The sequence below is a fragment of the Parus major genome, chromosome 2 (genome assembly GCF_001522545.3).
Source record: "Parus major isolate Abel chromosome 2, Parus_major1.1, whole genome shotgun sequence".
NCBI classification, from domain to species: domain Eukaryota; kingdom Metazoa; phylum Chordata; class Aves; order Passeriformes; family Paridae; genus Parus; species Parus major.
The window spans coordinates 85,023,296-85,041,095 of record NC_031769.1 but is presented as its reverse complement, the minus strand read 5'-3'; the positions used below and the strand labels follow the sequence as shown (position 1 = coordinate 85,041,095).

The following is a 17,800-nucleotide window of genomic DNA, read 5'->3' as shown; positions in this document are numbered from 1 at the left end:
ATCCATATCTCACAGCAAGAAATAAGTAATTTTCTTAGTTATTGGTTTTAAACCACGACAGCATGCTAGTAGATAAAGGGCAGTTTGAACTTATTGAGAATACCAGTGAGTTCAGAAAGATGATGAAATACTAAGAATGACTGAAAAAAATGAATCACAGTGCTCACAAGTACATCAATATTGTAATTATATTTATTTATATAATTATATATAATTGCATTGTAAAATTTACCTGTTTTAATTCAAAACAGAAAGCCAACCTGAAGAATTCACTCTTTTGAATTGCCTCTGCCTGCTTCCCTGCTATTAAAGATAATTTGGTTTTTTTCTTTTCAACCCATTTTGATAACTGAAAACAAAATCTGGCTCATTTTTCTTATTTCTGGCACCACTTTCTCCCCAGCCCCCAACACTTTCTTGTTTCACTTTTACCATATCAAGTCTTTTAGACAACTTCAGTATGGAGGCAGTTGCTCCACAGAGGGAACCTTGCTTTCAACCTCCATGTTTGAGACCACAACAATGGATCTCCTAACCTCAAAAACTCTCCTGGAGGCAAAGGAATGTTTTGCATCAAGAGAAAATGCCCCAGGAGCTTAGTGATGGCTTTGTGGGAAGAACAAGAAAGAACCATTTTTGTTCTATTTATTTGTAAAAAATACAGTATACATATTCAAGTATTTTTCATGAGCCTGACGGGTAACAGATTTCATAGTATAATATCTGCTCAAGGGCTTTATTTTAATGTTAAGAACAGATGGTTTTGCTTTTACTATAAAGCCTGTACTATTACTGACCTCGTCTTTCTCTTCAAAGGGATTACACTGATTAGATATCATTTTCTCTTCTAAATCAGACTGCTGCTTCCCAGAAGGAAGTGGAAAGACGGTTTTGCCCAAAGGAGTCTCTGAGGTCGGAAGATACGGAGGGGCTTTACTTAGCATATGGGTGCAGGGAAAGGGCAAGGACTGGCACCCCAGGAGGCAATCAAGTTCCTCAGTTTCCACTCTTCACTTTCCCATTAAAATTAATTCTTCAAACAACCTTAGATATTACGAATACTTAAAAAATGCTCTTAAGAAATGAAGGGTATGTTGGACAAAGCAGGCATCAATGACAGCAACTCTAGAACCACTGAAAGTGGTGATGAAATGCTACCTCGATTTCAGTGGTGCTGGGATGTTGCAACCCCTGGTAAGGCTACTCACCTCTCTTTTCATCCACAGTAGACACTGCCTGGATCAAAAGTGGTGCATTGGATTCTGTGTACTCCACAAACACCAGCAGCAGCTTCAGTGCGGTCTTTACCACCAGGCGAAACTGGAAGAAAAAAGTTCAACTTGTCATTCTCCAAACCACAGCATTCCCAGATGTGTGAAATGACACTGGGCAAGAGGCAAGCCCAGCAGTCCACATCTGGTAGTAACTCATGAACAGAAGAGATTAAGCTGTAACAGCACTGAAAAAATGAAAGGTAGTCAGCTGAGAATTTCATTCACTGGACAGTGCTCTAATAGGGAAGCCCCAGTAGACAATGAATCCAAATGAAAGCTTAATACTGACACAAGTAACAAAAGGGTGAACATCCCACCTCTGCATACCCCCAGCACTGCTGCCCAAAGCCTGATGTACACAGAACCTACTGAGCTAACAAAGCATATATTTATTTCTCAACAAATTTATTTCCTCTTTTTGCTCTGAGCCTTTAATCCTGTCAAAATGCTGTGTGATGGGATGACTTTCTCCTTATGTTTTCTTCTCTTCTTATAATGCTGCCATTTAATCCCTTAATTATTAAATAGATTGAACTTCACTATTAAACACAACTTGGGAGGAAGTGTGTTTAATCTCCAGCTATCCCACCCTGTCACAAAATGTGTGATTTACTGGAACTGAGCATTCTGCCTGGAAATTTTCAAACTCAGGTTTTTGTATGTCCTTAGGACTGAGTATACATCAAAGACTCAGCATTAGTAAAGTGGATCTAATGGAAATCAATAGCCAAGCTCTATCAATTTCACCACAGAGCTCCCATTACCAGAGAGGATCATTTGGCTAAAAGAGCTGACTAAGGATTTTTAGGGACAATCAAGTATGATTAATTGACATGATCAGGTATATGAAAAACCAACTCTTTATTTGAGGGGAGGATTTTTTAATAGGCAGGGCTCTACATATTGAGAGGGCTTTTACTAGGGGAATTGATACTGATTTAAATTTAAATTGCTCTCAATTTAAATATGGATTTTTGAAAAATGAATTATTATACCATTTCTGTCAATATTGGCTAATTCCCATTTCCACTTTTTTTTTCACGTCCTCTCAACCTGACTCTCCTAAGAAGCAAAAAATCATTATTAGTAATTTCATAGATCTGCACAGTCAGAAGTCAGTGACTGTGTCTATATTCTAAAATAGACTGCAATTGCAACGTGCATAGACTCAAGCTACTGTGTTCACACAGCCACTCACAGGGATGTACTAGAACTCACTTGAAAGTAATGAACTACAATGCAGCTTGCTGCTATTAACACACAGTTCAGTGTCCACAGTGATCCCAACTATTTCCCTAGTTTCTTGGGGTTTACTCACTCATGCAGAATTGAGCTTAATGCGCACAATGGCACTACTAACAATGCAAAATATTCTGCTGTTGAAGCTAGATGTTTTTCAGGCTTGATGTGTTGTCAAATTGTTGAATTTTAGGGCTGACAGCCAGGAAATCCCAGTGACAAACCTGACCAGGTTCCTTAATACCCTTGGTTAGTCTAATTTGCAACTGTACTGCTGCAGTGATACTTCACAGATACATGGGGTAGTCAAATTTAAAAAAAATTTAAACCTGATAACACAGCAAATCGCTTCCCTGCAATTGTACTATACATCTGTATATTGGCCTGCAGGCCAATACCACAGTGCTGCTGGTCTCCAGTGACATTTCTCTTAGGAATAAATTTCAATTGTTCAACAAAGATAGTGGAGGAATTTCCAAAAACTCTCCACTTTTTTTTTAAAGTTACTTTGCAAGTAGGAGTTATACCAGATTACTATAAACTATTCTAGCATTAACATACTTCCCAGATAACTATTTACATACTACCTTCTAACCTGATTAGGGTTTTTTTTTTTTTTCCTTAGAAAGGAAAGCTTAGCTATTACTTTTGATGGTGCTTAAGACCTCAAATCTCGGCCATGTGGTGACAATAGGATGAATGTACACATAAGTGCTGCATGGCAAAGTTTCCATCCGTCTCCATCTGACAGCAATCAGTCGGGGACACACCAGGCTTAAGTCTGTTTTTGCAAATCTCTCTTCCAGGAAGAAGAAAGAACCTTTGGCAGTACCTTTGCTCAGATTGTTGCCTGCTGGCCATGGCAGCTGCTGCAATAAGGAGCTGGCCCCTCTGCACCTGCTACCCTGCAAATCCTGTGAAGCCTTAAGGCAGCCCACTGCAGTTGCACTAGATTGAGGCTCAGGCTGGCTGATTTCAGGTGCTGTCTGCAGGTATCACCTTCCTGTGCTTAACAAGCTAACAGATGGTTTTGTAAGGAATAAATGGCACTTAGGAACAGCCCCAGAGAAAAGAAGCGATTAGGAAAGCTATGTTTTGCTTGTCATTTACGTCCTAGGAGGACACTAAATTCAGTTCATCAATCTGCAAATTTTCAAAGCTTATCCAACTCCTCACAAAAGAGTCAATCAGGCCTGGAAGTGGAGGTGCTTTCCACTGAAGGTGCATACCATGGCTGCTTTCTTCTTGTTCCAGAACAAACACCAGCTTCAAGAAAACCTGCCTTTAAAACAATGCTGTTTCCTGCTTAATAGAAAATGACATTTGGGACTCCTGTGGGCACTTTTAAGCCTGCATGCTGCTTTGGACAGTTTGGAAAAGGACAAAAGCAAGACACTGCAGTCGTAGACTAAGCTGTACAATGTCTGTACTGAGGGCTTACCTAGCTACCCATGACCCACACAGTCTTTGTGCTCATCCTGCAGTGCTTTTCAAAACTGCATTAACAGTGCTTCTTGACAGGAGCAGGCAATCACTGAGCAGCTGAACTGCCCCTAAGAAACTGAAGTCTTCAGCCAGCCAAAGCCCTTCTGAGACATCTGACAGCCTGTCACATCCAGACACAAAGACAGTCCAGAGCCTGACATGCTCACACTAAAATCAGCTCCAATTATCCACTGTGGCACCAAGCAGTCTCTGAAAGGTCTGTTCAGGGATACCTGGTGGCAGAACCCATGTGAAGAACAGGGATTTTTTTTTAATGTGGCCCCCCGTATGATGTCCTATCTGTTAAATGTTCACTTAAATGATCACCTGTGGGCCTGAAGTTCCCATTTTTGATTAACTATTTGACTGCCAAAGTGGGAGATTCCCAGCTTCTTAAGTGAGCTCTAAAATGTGTTTGCAGGACATACCTTTTCAATTAATTCGATAGCTAGATTGCAAATAAAATAACTAAATGTCAAAATTGGGAGATTGCTTAAAAGGAAAAACCAGCAGCAATTCATTGATTTTCTTGATACCTTTTGTGCAATCATGGGGCTTTTTGCCTGTCGCTATCATTTATTTCACATGACTTACCCAGATGGCACAGCAATGGGAGCAATACAAACAAGTTTCATACTTCATTCATGAGCAGGTGAATCACTAATAATCTGAATCCCTGATAAAAAACTTAATGAAAGATTTTAAAACTGTTTCTGGGATTTTTTTCTGGTACTCATCCACAATTGAAGAGGGGAACAACTGCTTTCTGAATCTGCTTCAATAGTCACAGTTTTGTTAAAATCCTGGACCAATCACACTTCAAACTCATCTAGGAAGGCAACAAAAGAGGTAGACATGCTATCTCAAAGAAAGCCCTGCTATCATCACTTTGAAAACACTCGTTGTTCTAATTAAATCCAAATTTCCATCTTATATATTGCTGCTTAGTTAAAAAATAAGGCCTACTAAGATGATATGCATACTCACTGGCTTGGTAAAATAACTTTCTAACAGTTCTTAAATTAAATCAGGATTCTTGAATATCCAAACACCGAAGCATCAAAACCTCTATTAAGCTAGAAAAGAAAGTTCATGTTGTGTTTTTGTATCATGTGCAAGCCAATTTATAGAGAGGAAATGATGTTAGCATCTTCTGGCTAAAGATAAGAACAAGCCAGCAACGTAAAAGGAAGAAGAAAAATTATAAACCTTTTCCCTCTGACTCGCTTTACCTTATACAGTGCAGTTTGGCAGTCCCTTTCCCTCTTATCTCTTTAAATTTAGACAATTACAGACTCAGACAGGGATACCACACAACAGGCTGCAAAACTCATGTCTCATGGAAGGGCTTATCGCAGTTGTTAATCACTTGTCTGGAAAGGCTTTAACCTTTACAAGGAATGCTGTCACAAAGTTCATTGACTTAAAGAGCAAAGTAATATTTGTAGAGTTCAGACTGAAACACTGAGGATTCAATTATTTTTCCTTTTAAAAAGAAAGAAAGTAAAAAGGAAATTGAATAAAAATATTTTACTTGGGGAGATGTAGCTACTTTGGATTTACACTATTCAAATTTAAAGGAGAAATAGGCGTTGAATTTTTACATAAAGATTTACTACAGCCAAATCCTCTGAAACCTAGCCCAGGTGCAGACTTGGACTTACTGTAGGTCAGCTAGGTACTCATTCTCTTGGTAGGATACAGCCAGGCAGAGCTGCAGCTAAAGAAACACCCAGTGCAAACAGTGTTCAGCCTGCTGGTGGGAGGCCCACAGGGAAGCTGGAGCCCTTCTTTCTTGTGGGGTGCAGAGATGCCCCCAACTTCAGATCTAGTGCTGCAGGAAAACCCTCTTGGCAGCCCACCAGCACCAGCAATGCAGCTCAGTTTCACATTTTGCAAGGGGATAAAATCACCTCCTGTTCACAAAAGGAGGAAAAATCTTCCTGAAATGGGAAGTTTTATGTACATATTTAAATAAAATACATTACATATATATATAAAGAGCATATCTATATAAATCCACTATTTATTATAATAAACAACAAATATATAAAATAAATATTATTACTATATGGTAATAATATATAATAATATCATAATATATTGTTTTCTTTTATAATAATCAAGTAAGAGGAAATATAAATATTGAGCTTGAGAGAATCTCAGAGTAATAATATAAGTTGGAATGGCCCTAATATGATTTTCCTTCTTATCTTAGGTGAAAATATCCAGTTCCCTTCCTCATATAGCATGTGCTCTACCCCATCTCACCACCATGGTAAGCCCTGCTGGACTTGCTCCAGTAGATAAATATCTATCTCATACTGAGGAGCCCAACACTGGACTCCTGAACTCCTGGTGCAGTCTTATCAGCACTGAACAAGGAGAGGCACTTCCTCCAGCTCGGTGTCTTACACTCCCACCACCAGTCCAGTCTGAGATGCATTTAACCTTCATTCGCACAAGGGCACACTATTAACTCGTGTTCCAGTTCATAGTCTCTTTTTCAGAATAAGTAGACAGAATAAAATGGTATGATGCTGAAGGAAACACCTGTAAATTTCCCAGATTTTAAGAGAAGAGGTAATGGCTTTAAACTGAAAGAGAGCAGATTTATATGTTAGGAAGAAATTTTTCCTGTGAGGGTGGCGAGGCACTGAAACAGATTGCCCAGAGAGGTTGTGGATACCTCATTCCTGGAAGTTTTCAGGGCCAGATTTGATGGGGATTTGAGCAAACTGGTCTAGTGCAATTAAACCCCGTGGCAGAGGGCCTGGAACTACATGATCATTCAGGTTCCTTCCAACCTAAACCATTCTATCGTGTGATTCTATGACATCCCACTATTCTTTATTTAACAATTCATTTTCTGAAATCTCAAGAACAATGTCATTTCAGTATTTCACACACTGTCCAGCTGCATTTATGGGAAAAGATGTCTCCACTGCATCCAGCATCTTAGTGAATCTTTCCCAAATCTGCAGTGCAGAAAGCCAGCCAAGAGCTTCAGCACTGAGTGCACAAGCAAGAAGAGTCACCTCTGATGTGATGACTAGAGATCAGCTCTCTCAGAAGCATGCAGGGCTGGTTAAGCACTGAAAAGAACCTTAACACCTACAGCAAGAGCTTTGGAAATGTGCTGCACAGAGTGCTCACATAGCCCAGACAAAAGGTAACCCAGACATACCCAGGCTTGGGTAGTCAAACAAGCAAGGGGAAAGGCATAAGGGGGTAAAACATTTCAAACTTCCAAATAAAGGATTTGCAAGTGCCTTACAAAATATAGAAACAACCCAAATTCTTTCTAGTCTCTCTCTTCTCCAAAACTGACATTTGAGGTCAGTTACTTCATTCCTAAAACAGGTGACAAGTCTATTTTTTAATTCAGTTCCTCTTTATTCATAGCTCCTGAAGGCAGAAATTCTCACAAGAATGAGATCCTTCTGCGTCACCTAAGCCAAGAACTTCTAATCAGCCTTATTTTCCATCAGAACTTTAAAACAGCATCTTTTGAAGATGGAAAATTTAGAAATTCAAATGACCTATGTAATACCAAACAAAACTTTGTAAATGAGTGTAATCTTTCTTTACGAGAGAGAATAAAGAATTCATATGTGCTAGGGCTCTAAAAGCTGTTTGATGGACAACAATGAATACATGCCAATTCCTCCATTTTCTTTTCAGAGATGCAGCATCTGCCCAAGTCATAGGGTGTGCATGGCACAGGGAGGATCACAAAGCTGTGAGGCAACAGTTAAATACAGTATGCACAAAGTATGTGAGTAACCCCCATTCTAGGTAGTGAATATTGTGAACACCTAGGCATTTTATATTATTAGGGATGCAACTATTAAACAATCTATGCTTCTGTGGGCTGGTGTACCAACAGAACAAATAAGAATGCATGCGATGCCATATCTATATTTAAAGCAATGAGATTTTGGTAAGTTTGATATTAAAACAATGTCAGATTGCATTTTAATATTCAGGCATTTTTACTCAAATCTTCAAAGAGGGATGCTTAAATAAGGTAAATGAACTGTTGTTAAGGGCTTTGCAAGCTCAGGACTGCAGCTGTGAGATGAGTTAGACAGAGATGAAAACTCCTATAAGCTTAGATGCAAGATGCTCCAAAATCATCAGTTAAACAACAGTCTTTTAACTCTGAATATTTAAGTTTTTTCCTCCACAGAATGTGTAATGCTAAGAATGGCAAAGAAATACATGCATTTAGTATTCTGAAAATGAAGTTTCTCAGAACTTTGCAGATGTACTAGGCAATGATTACATGTTCTGTGCACTGTTACATATCTGGTGTGTATCTGTCATTTATCTGTGGTGAGATTTCTGATATGAAGAGAAACAAGGTCATTAAAAAGAAATTCATCTGGTCTACCTGCAAAAAACAGGGATAAGCAAATAGTGATTAGTGAATGGTCAAGAGGAAAAAAAAGGCTCATGCCTGGAAATTACAATTTACACCATCCATCATGGTCTAGAAGAAGAAGGGGGAAATACAAAATAAAAATCTGTAAATGGAAGTAGAGCAACTCATACAACAAATCAAAGCATACTGCAGGTCAAAGTAGTTCTCAGATGAATACACGCAGCTCCAATGGAAGCTTTGAAAGAATATGTTTGGGGTAGAAATCAGCCCTGTGTTAAGTCATTTCTAATGAGCTACTGATGTAGCTGCGTTTCTTTTGCAGCAAGTGCCACATGAGACAGACATTGTTTGAATAAACCTAAGGCTGTAGTGCTTGGAAGAAGACAGAGCGGTTTTTTTGAGCATTTCCCTCTCCTCCTTTTGGAGTATCAATGACAATCTTGAACAGATAGAGAAGTGATTTTCTGCTCCCATGAAGTAGTCTGAAATTACTTTGTTTTTGTTATGTTTTATGACAGGATGAATGAAAGACCATCCACAGGACAACACACAAAGTGAGACCAATCTCCTTCTTCCTTTCCCCCCTACAACCAGACCAGTCCCCCCCAGTGTCTCCCACAAGAAGTGTCCATTGTGTAAAAATTACCTGTAATTACTGAACTAGAAAGGAGGACAGGGTAAGACCTGGAGATTATAGGACATAAAAGGAATAAACTTCCTTACTCTCAGGTGACTCCTGAACTGGTATCCTTGCACCTTTGTCAGAGGCCCAAGCATAGGCCTATTAGTTTTTACACAGTTTTAAATGCCTTTCTATTTGGCTCTTTCAGATATTGCTGAAACAAAAGAGTTTGGTTTCAATTAAAGTTTTAGTTTTTTTGGTCTGTGCAAAACACAAACCAAAAATATTTCACTGGAAATTTGCCATCAGCCTGTGTCCAGACCAGGAATTATGCTTTGCTTGTAAAGATTTAATTTTCTTTCTCTCTTCAAACAGTGCAGTTTCATAGTATCATCTGTTGATTCTTTTATTAACCACTCCCAAACACTGGTATCTTTTAGGACTCCAGGAAAATAAACACTATCAGTACCTCTAGAACAGTCTTCTCTGTCTGGATAAAGACTGTGATTGAGTTATCTTAAATAAGGTATAAAACACTTAGCTTGAGAGAAACCACAGTAACATGAGAACCAATTTCTGGTTAAACTCATGCTTGTGTGTAATGTGCTATCAAACATGATAAGGAACAGACTTCTTTATTCTCTTTTTGTCTTCTACAAATATGGACTTTATTTATGTGTAGCCCTAGTTTTCTACCATTTTCCTGTTATGGATCATTGACTAATATTGTCTAATAAAGTCTGTTCCTTTCATTAGGTAGCAAAATCTTGGTTGGGTTCATACTAAACTAGCTTTATGCAAAACCACCACCAACAATATTTTCTGATATGCATAATGTCATTCTAATACAACTTAGCATCTGGAAACACACTTCCTGATTAGGCCATTTTTTGGTAGCCCCTGCAAATCTATGACCCTAAAGCCTGTAAGTCACAGCTAAACATGATGGGTCTTTAGGAATTAGTCATATGTCTATAAAACAAACTGAGAGTTTCTGATCAGCAGAATAAATTAAAAATAACCTTATTTGTCCTGAACACTACTCTGATGATCTGCTCAGCAATGAATACAACAGTGAGATTCCATGTTTTGGTAACAGTAAGGTAAGTAGATAATAAGCAACGAGATTTGAAGTCATGCAGCATCAGAATTCTGTATCAGAAATGAGTTTTCAAACTAAAATGGATCGTAAGAATGGGGTTTTGTGTGCCTACATAAGGGAAATATGATTAAGGCCATTTGGCATGTCTTACTTTTTTTTTTTTTTTTTAAATTTTTTTTTTTCCTTTTTTCTTTTATGACTGAGGAGTTACATGCTAAGCTTTCCCATCAGTCCCCTAAATTGATGTATGATGTTAGCCTTGAACTACGCTGTCCTCAACAGATGGTCACTGGGCTGAACCTCTGGCAGCCGGAAAGGTTTGAGAGATTGGCAGTTTCAGCAACTTCTTTTCCTTGGGCAGAGCCAAGTTGATATTTCCTTAGCTGTGTTACAAAAAATGGGAGAGGAAAAGATTTTGTATGAACTTAATTGCAGCTAGGACTTTATCTTCACTCCCTGCTCTGAAATCCCTTTCATATCACACTCTTTTAGCTTTTGTTATACTGCTGAATGACATCTTTGATTGTGAAAACATCTAATTATATACAAAGTCACCTTACTCAAGACAAAAAGCAATTAATTTTAAAGAGAGAAGGGATTCAATAAGCTATTACTAAGGTATCTCATGCAAAGCATTTAAGGATCTGAAAGTCATCTACCATTAATCAATTGTAGATTGTAGGGTAACGGTTCTGTGATGCATGCTGTGATCAATCACATTTTATGTACAGAAAAGCTGAAGTACTGTACATTTAAAAGGCAAACTGAAGATGTAACATTGCTTATTTCTTTTTTTAAGCCACCAAGTAAATATTTGACTATGTTTCCAGGAATATTTTAAATTCCAAATGAAGTCTTTAGATTTAAGATCAAATTACTACTGTATCATTTTCTTGAGTGATTAGAAATTATGTAGAAGGAACTTCCACATCAATTTTCCACAAAAACCTACTTTCTTCCAAGACTCACTCCCAGTCATAGGCAGACCTCTGATTTATATAGCTGGTGACCAGAAATTTCCTCATGACAGCAGCAGAGAGTGCTTCACAAGCTCCAGACCTGCAGTATGTTTGATATGGGAACTGTGTAGAAAGCAGCATATCAGGACTTTAATGTCTTCAGGATGTTCATTTTCCTCCTGGACAATGCACAGAGTGGCTCAAGTGGAGCTCAGAGGTCACCCTGTCCCTGCCTGTGAAAGTCATCACTAATAAAATGAATGAATTATGGCCAAAGCCAGAGGAAAACAAAGAAATAACAAAATTATTAGTGTACCTTCTCTTGGAGTGTCTTAACAAAACTGAATCCACTGAAACACATGACAGCAATAAGGAGCACAGAATTTTCACCCTTGTTTCCTTAGGCAGCTATGCTGTCCCTCCCACTACCTACTTCTGGACTCTTTCCATACTTTTGGACTTTTTCTGTAACTATGGGATCTATCTGCCCACTGCACTATCATACTTGACAGTAATGGAGCTATGTTCCTACTCAAGTTGAAAAAGGCATTACAAAAGAGCCCAAGTCAGCAATCTCATATGAGAAAAGGAAGTTTCCAGTCATTTTGGAAGGGACACAGCTAGAAAACTAGTTCTCAGTCCTCAGCCTTCCACCAGCCATGCTGTAGGCTGCCATTTGCACAAAAGAACAGGCACGGGACACACAGCAGGACTGAGCCACCAAGAGCATGTGGGATGGTGAGGAAAAAGTGGGGAAGAAGGAAAACAAAGATAACAAATTGCTTCATTAATTCTACTGCTAATGAAACGACTAGCTAAAGTTAGTGGCCTTGGCAATGTCCTGTTTAAATAATATCAAGGTTGAGTTCAAGGACCCTAGGGGAAAAAACTATTTGAGTTTGCGAGAACAGTGGAAAACTACTCTATTATTATTCTGTGGCTTTCTGCACGTGAAATTTGTTCTTTCAACAGTTTCATTAAAATGTACTCATATTAAATACCCAAACTATGCCTGTGTTTAAATAACTCCACCTGAAAAGAACTGTAAGTTTAATGATATGGTTAACAGTACTTTCCTGACACTGAACAATCTTAGAGATGACATTTCAACAGCAAAAACACAAAATCATAACAACCCATGAATAAAGTGTTTAGAAATGGCTGAAGATTGTATGTGAAGAAAGACTCGAAATTATAAAATATTACCTATTTCAACATCTTTCTTCATTTTTAACAGGTTATTTCTTTTAAGCATTCTAAAAAGCAAAATGCTAGCAGTTTGAACTACTGAAATGATAAAACTGTTGAAATAACAAATATCACACATCAAACTATGGGACAAGCTCACCATAAACTCTTCTTGAAATAATATTGCATAATATTGAATAATATGAAGTAGTAAAGTAAAACTAGAGAAAGGCAATATATATATATATATCACTTATTACTATAATGATAAAAGTACTATTATTTCACTGTATAGACTGAAGATTTTGCTCTATTCTTAAACTTCTGAGTATTATCAGGCACAAAAAGTAATTCAGAAGCAGAGGTTTGACTGCAAAACCAGACACACTTATTTACATTTGGACAACTTGCCAAATAAAGTTAATAAATAAAGATACTTTATGGGGGAGACGTGAACATAACAGAAGTGGTCTTATTTCTCCAGCAATCATCTGTTAATCTGTCCCAAATCTGGAAGAGGTTGTAGGCTTCTCTCAACAGTGCTCTTATTATTACTTATTTATTATTACAATGATTACTATTTTTTAAGAGTTACAAAGCTCAGTGTCATCTTGTCCAAATCTCTGCAAAGCCACCTACACTTAGTTGTCCAGGACAGTGTCAAATTTATTAAACATGGCTTAAAATTATCAGACATTAAAAAACAAAACAAAAAAAAAAAAACACCCAAAAAACAAACAAACAAAAAAATGGTGATTCTTAAACATATATTTTAAACTATCCTTTATTATTCAGAGCACCTGTGACTTATTTTCAGCTTCTCTCTCACATATCCTTACCAGCCCCCAAACACACATATACTGAAAGGGACAAAAAGTCCATAACACCTATTTTCATTAAATCACAGAGATTACCTAATTTCATTATAACAAAGCAGTTTCACGTATGTAAAGATTCAAATGCCCATACATACGCCCAAAATGTAGTTCTCAGTTCACATATCAAGTGAAGACAAGACCTTTTATGCAATGAGATACAAGTAGTTCTCTGGACACCAGGTGTGGTCTGGGATTACAGGAAAAATCTGTGATATTGTATATTAAATGAACTACATTTTCTCAAGCACTTAAGAGAATACTGAGTGGTTTGCTGAGAAACCTCCAATGACTCACAGGTTTTTTGTCTCAGGTCCTCAGCAGCACCACAGTAACAGCAATGCTCACTCTAGGCTGACAGCAGACAGAAAGGGATAGAAACATTTCTGTACAGCAGAATGGGAACATGGCTATGAAAAGTATTCAAGGCTCAGAAACTCACATTCAGAACTGACAGGTCCAGCAGGGTTTCTGAACTAACCCGTCTGCATGTGTAGTCTCCCTGCAGCCTACTTTTCTGGGAATCTGGACGTGCAGCTCAAAGACAAGACTGGACAAGGTTCCTAGCTCCCAAGCGAGGTTACAAGGGCCTCAGTAGTGCAACAGAGTATCCTCTGAAATCACCTGAGATGTAACCACAAGCCTAAAAACACCAAACAGCAATGCAATAAGAACTGAAGTCAAGTATGGCCCTGTATATTCCCAAGAAGCTGTAGCTACCAAGCTGTAGGTAGGTTTGCAGCAGCAGTGACCAGGACAAGGGATCAGATTCCAGAGTCCATGTTTCTCTTCATCTGACACTTACTGCACTGTTCTGGTCCTAAAGACTAAACACATTTGACTAAGCCACTGCACAGTGAGATGTACCTTAATTTGTGGCATTGTTTCACACATATTTCAGTTTCGTTTCATCAGAATGAAGCATATTTCAGATGCAGTATTTAAGAATTATTCAGCATCTGGGACTTGAACAGTTTTTAGCTAAGTAATTGCCAGAGTCTTTCAAAGAGCTGAACCCACAGAAGCATGAGTTCACAATCAGCAGTGATTTGACTTGCATCATAGATCAATTTTGAGCTGTTTCAGTTTTTTGGGAGCAGTACAGACAGAAAGAGGGATAGAGAAGAGACAGGGTGGGGGAGAACCCAACCAAAAAACCCCAACCCTTTATTTTTCCTGAACTAACTGCAACAGATTATTTCCACTTTCTTCTGAACTCAAGAGTAATTTCAGACAAAATCAGTAAATACAGTGATGCCCTAGTGAGGGGCAGCAGTTCACAAGAGCAGTAAATAAACTGCTCCAGAACATGATCCTTTGTATCCAAGAAAGTTCAACTGAAATGCATTGCGGTAGCTGTGTAATGACTGATGGGAATAGTTCCTATAGGTTTAGCCAAAAGCGAATGTAATTGATATTTGACCCTTTCAATGCAGCAGAGTACAAGTTTTGAGGAGGTGACTTTATTGAGAGTACTAAAATCACACTGAAAATCACACATCTTACATTTGGTGTAATTTTGCTTGCTTTTAGAAAACAAGTCTTTTCATGGTAGGCTTTCACATGGAGCAACCATGTGAAAGGCATGAAAGATATTACCACAATAACCATGGAAACACCGGAAAATAATCTGTGTTTTTCTGGTGGTGTTTCTACTCTCTCCTCCAAGCTACTACATAAGCACATTTCCTTTTATAAGAGCAAAATGTCTCACAATATTTGAAATAATTATTTTAGGTTTCCACGTAGGGATTTAGTTGTACAGTTCGTGAGTATTCTTCTTCTTCATCATCATCATCATCATAATAACAAGAAGAACGAAGTTTTGCCAATACTACGGAGCAAATTAAGAGTCTTGATAGACAGTCACCTGCTTTAAACAGGAAAATAAGATCTCAGAACCTGGTAAGGACTGGATTTCAGACTTGCTGCCAGAGATCTCTCTGTACTGCCTCTGAGTAGTACAGCAGATCAACCTAAATGAATAATGCCAAAATAAAAATCTCTGCAAGCTGAAAGTCCTACTCCTCTTCCCTAATTACTGAGTCATGTTTTTTTTTAATCCATATATCCACAGTACAATTCATAGGAGAATCAGTGCTGCTCTAGCTCAGCATAACCAACTACAACTCATGCTCTGAAATCATGTCTTTAATTGCAGCCCTGACTTTTCCCTTCAATCTCCTAGACATCTTCCCACAAGTGGGTATTGCCAGAGACTTTCATTCCTGCCTGTTTAGGATGGCAGGGTGAACACTAAACAATTGTGTAAGCTATGGAGTTGAACAAAATTAACCAAATAACAAAGCAGAGGCAATAGGCTGATACAGAATCACAAATAAATAGTCCACATTGCAGGTCAAAAGAAAGCTGTGTGTTCTGGGCCCCCTAGAAAATAAAACATATAAAACAACTGCTTTTAAAAACAGAGACATCAGCAACTGCAGCTTAACTATTTTATAATACATCTTTCCCAGCCATGGGAGTAGGATGAGGATGTGCTTGCTGGCCTCTTCAGAATCTGTGCTCTGGCAGTGTTCCTTAGCAGGCAGCTGGGTAATTCCTCCCCAGAACCTCAGACTGATTGCAGATAAAAACCATAAAATTCCATGATAAGTAATGCCATCACTCTGATTAAGCTAAGTGTGTTGGAAATACGTGGAGTTAAAGAGAAAATCTCCAGATGACAAAAAATACCCCAAAACTGAAGATGCATTTCATTAGCCATGCAAAGAGATTAATTAGCTGTATGAACCAACAAATATCCAAAACAAAAGGATACCAGGTGCCTGAGGGAAGGACAGCACAACTCAGTTTATATCATTCACCTGTGTTAGGTATTAGATGGAATAGGTGTTTTAAAGCACATAGGCCTGCTCAACGTTGTACTCTCCCAGGAGCTTTTTGCTCTGGTCCCGTCCTCACACTGTTTATTCCTATCCATTGGTGCCTGCTAGGTGGTGCTGTGGGATGGCTTTTCTAAGGCAGAAAAGGCAAGCTAGTTTTTTCATTCCTCTCACTGATATTTTTTTTTTTCCCTTCTACATGAGAACAGCTGCAGTGTTTTCTGTATCTTGGCTGTACAGGATGTGTCCTGTCAGGTCTCTTGTAAAGCACGCGGTGGTCACCGCTGAGGATGATGCTTCTCCAGAGCAGTCAGAGAATATGAGTGTATCAGCTTTCATCTGCATGAGTCCATGCAGGAAAGCTGGAACCTCAGATGAAGGCAGGAAGTATCAATACCTAGTCTAAAATTTTCAAAATTTTAATTTCCCTTTGGTTCTAAAGATATAGGACATTTAAACTATTTTCACTGGCAAAGAAGGATTTAAAATTAAATCAGATGCACAAATCAAAAGCATGGTTTCAAAGAAAAGGGAAAGACTAAAACTTCCGGGAGATTTAATGAGTAAAATGTCTCTCTTTTTCTTTCTCAGACTGCAACTTTTATGATGAAAGGCAACCTACTGCAAAAACTTTGGAAGACAACCCTTTGAAAAGGGTAGTAATGAGAAGGATGCTGGTTTAGACTTCATTTTTTTTCTGTAACTAGCCAATAACTCAAATGGTAGGATGCTATCAGTGCTATAACATCCACAGTATCATAAATGGTGTAGACTGGGATTGTACTATTCGGACATGTAGGTAAAGTAAGTCTGATCCATCTGTTCCACATAACTTCATGGCAGTTTAGCCAAAGATGACGAGTAATCCTAACCCACCCTTCTGAGCAGGAGGGAAATAAAACAAAACAACCTCCAAGATGAGTAACTGTAGTACTACATCATATGATGACATCAGGAAAATCTTGTGCTCAGTTTTCAGTTCCTGTCCCACGGCCCGATGCCTTGGGATAGCCTCAGAGCCCTTGCTGTTCCTTTACAAGAGACACCCTAGTAAATGGCAATGTATCTTTAATACAGCCTTCAGTTTCTGTGTAGTGAATCAACATATTTTGTCTGATGCTCTGCTATGAATGATCTTCCACTGCCAGCGGCTGAACTTGGGCAATCACATTGCATCCCTTAATCAGAAAGGAATGACAAGGAAACAAGAAGAGAAAATTTTGCAGGCCAGTTGAAGTATATCATGATTCTAAGGAAGTTTGCCTCAAACCTCTATTTCATCCACAGCTATTACAGACATCCATCTGAGCAATGCAGATCTGGAAGCAAACCTACTTTTAGGTGGTCTGTCATGTCTTTCCCCATGCAGCCATGCACAGTCCTTACTGCAAAAGGCTCTGCAGTTCCTGTGTGCCTGGAAGAGTGGCCCAAGAAACATCAAACATGAGAAGAGTGTGTATTTGTGTAAGCTAGACTGCAGGTGAGAAAGGGAAAAAAAAAAAAAAAAAATTACCTTAACAGAAAGCACTGCAAACCACAGAGTGGCAGTGACACAGAGGAGCAAAAAATTATGAAGTGGAATTCTATCTTCTCTATTTAATAAATATAGTAAAACATTTTACTAAATTTAATACACATGATATATATTATATATTTAATAAATTTTAAATATATTTTGTATCTTCAGGAAAACACAGTCCCCAGGGATGAACAGTTTTGAGGCAACTCCATGCATTAATAGTTGTGGGAGCCTCTTGTCCGACTTTTCTCTTTCTTTCCTACAAGAAAGCCTGTGTCATATGCAAAGCTTAATTAGAGAAGCA

General features: G+C 38.4%; 1 protein-coding gene across 5 annotated transcripts in view; it reads right to left on the bottom strand.

The window, feature by feature from the left end:
* Positions 1–17,800, bottom strand: part of FHOD3 (formin homology 2 domain containing 3) — a 373,706-nt gene that overhangs the window by 123,612 nt on the left and 232,294 nt on the right. For all 5 annotated transcript variants that reach the window (XM_033512167.1, XM_033512166.1, XM_015619233.3 and 2 more), the window contains exon 7: positions 1,209–1,320. In XM_033512167.1, coding sequence (XP_033368058.1) covers positions 1,209–1,320 — 112 coding nt within the window. The remainder of the gene's footprint in view (positions 1–1,208; positions 1,321–17,800) is intronic.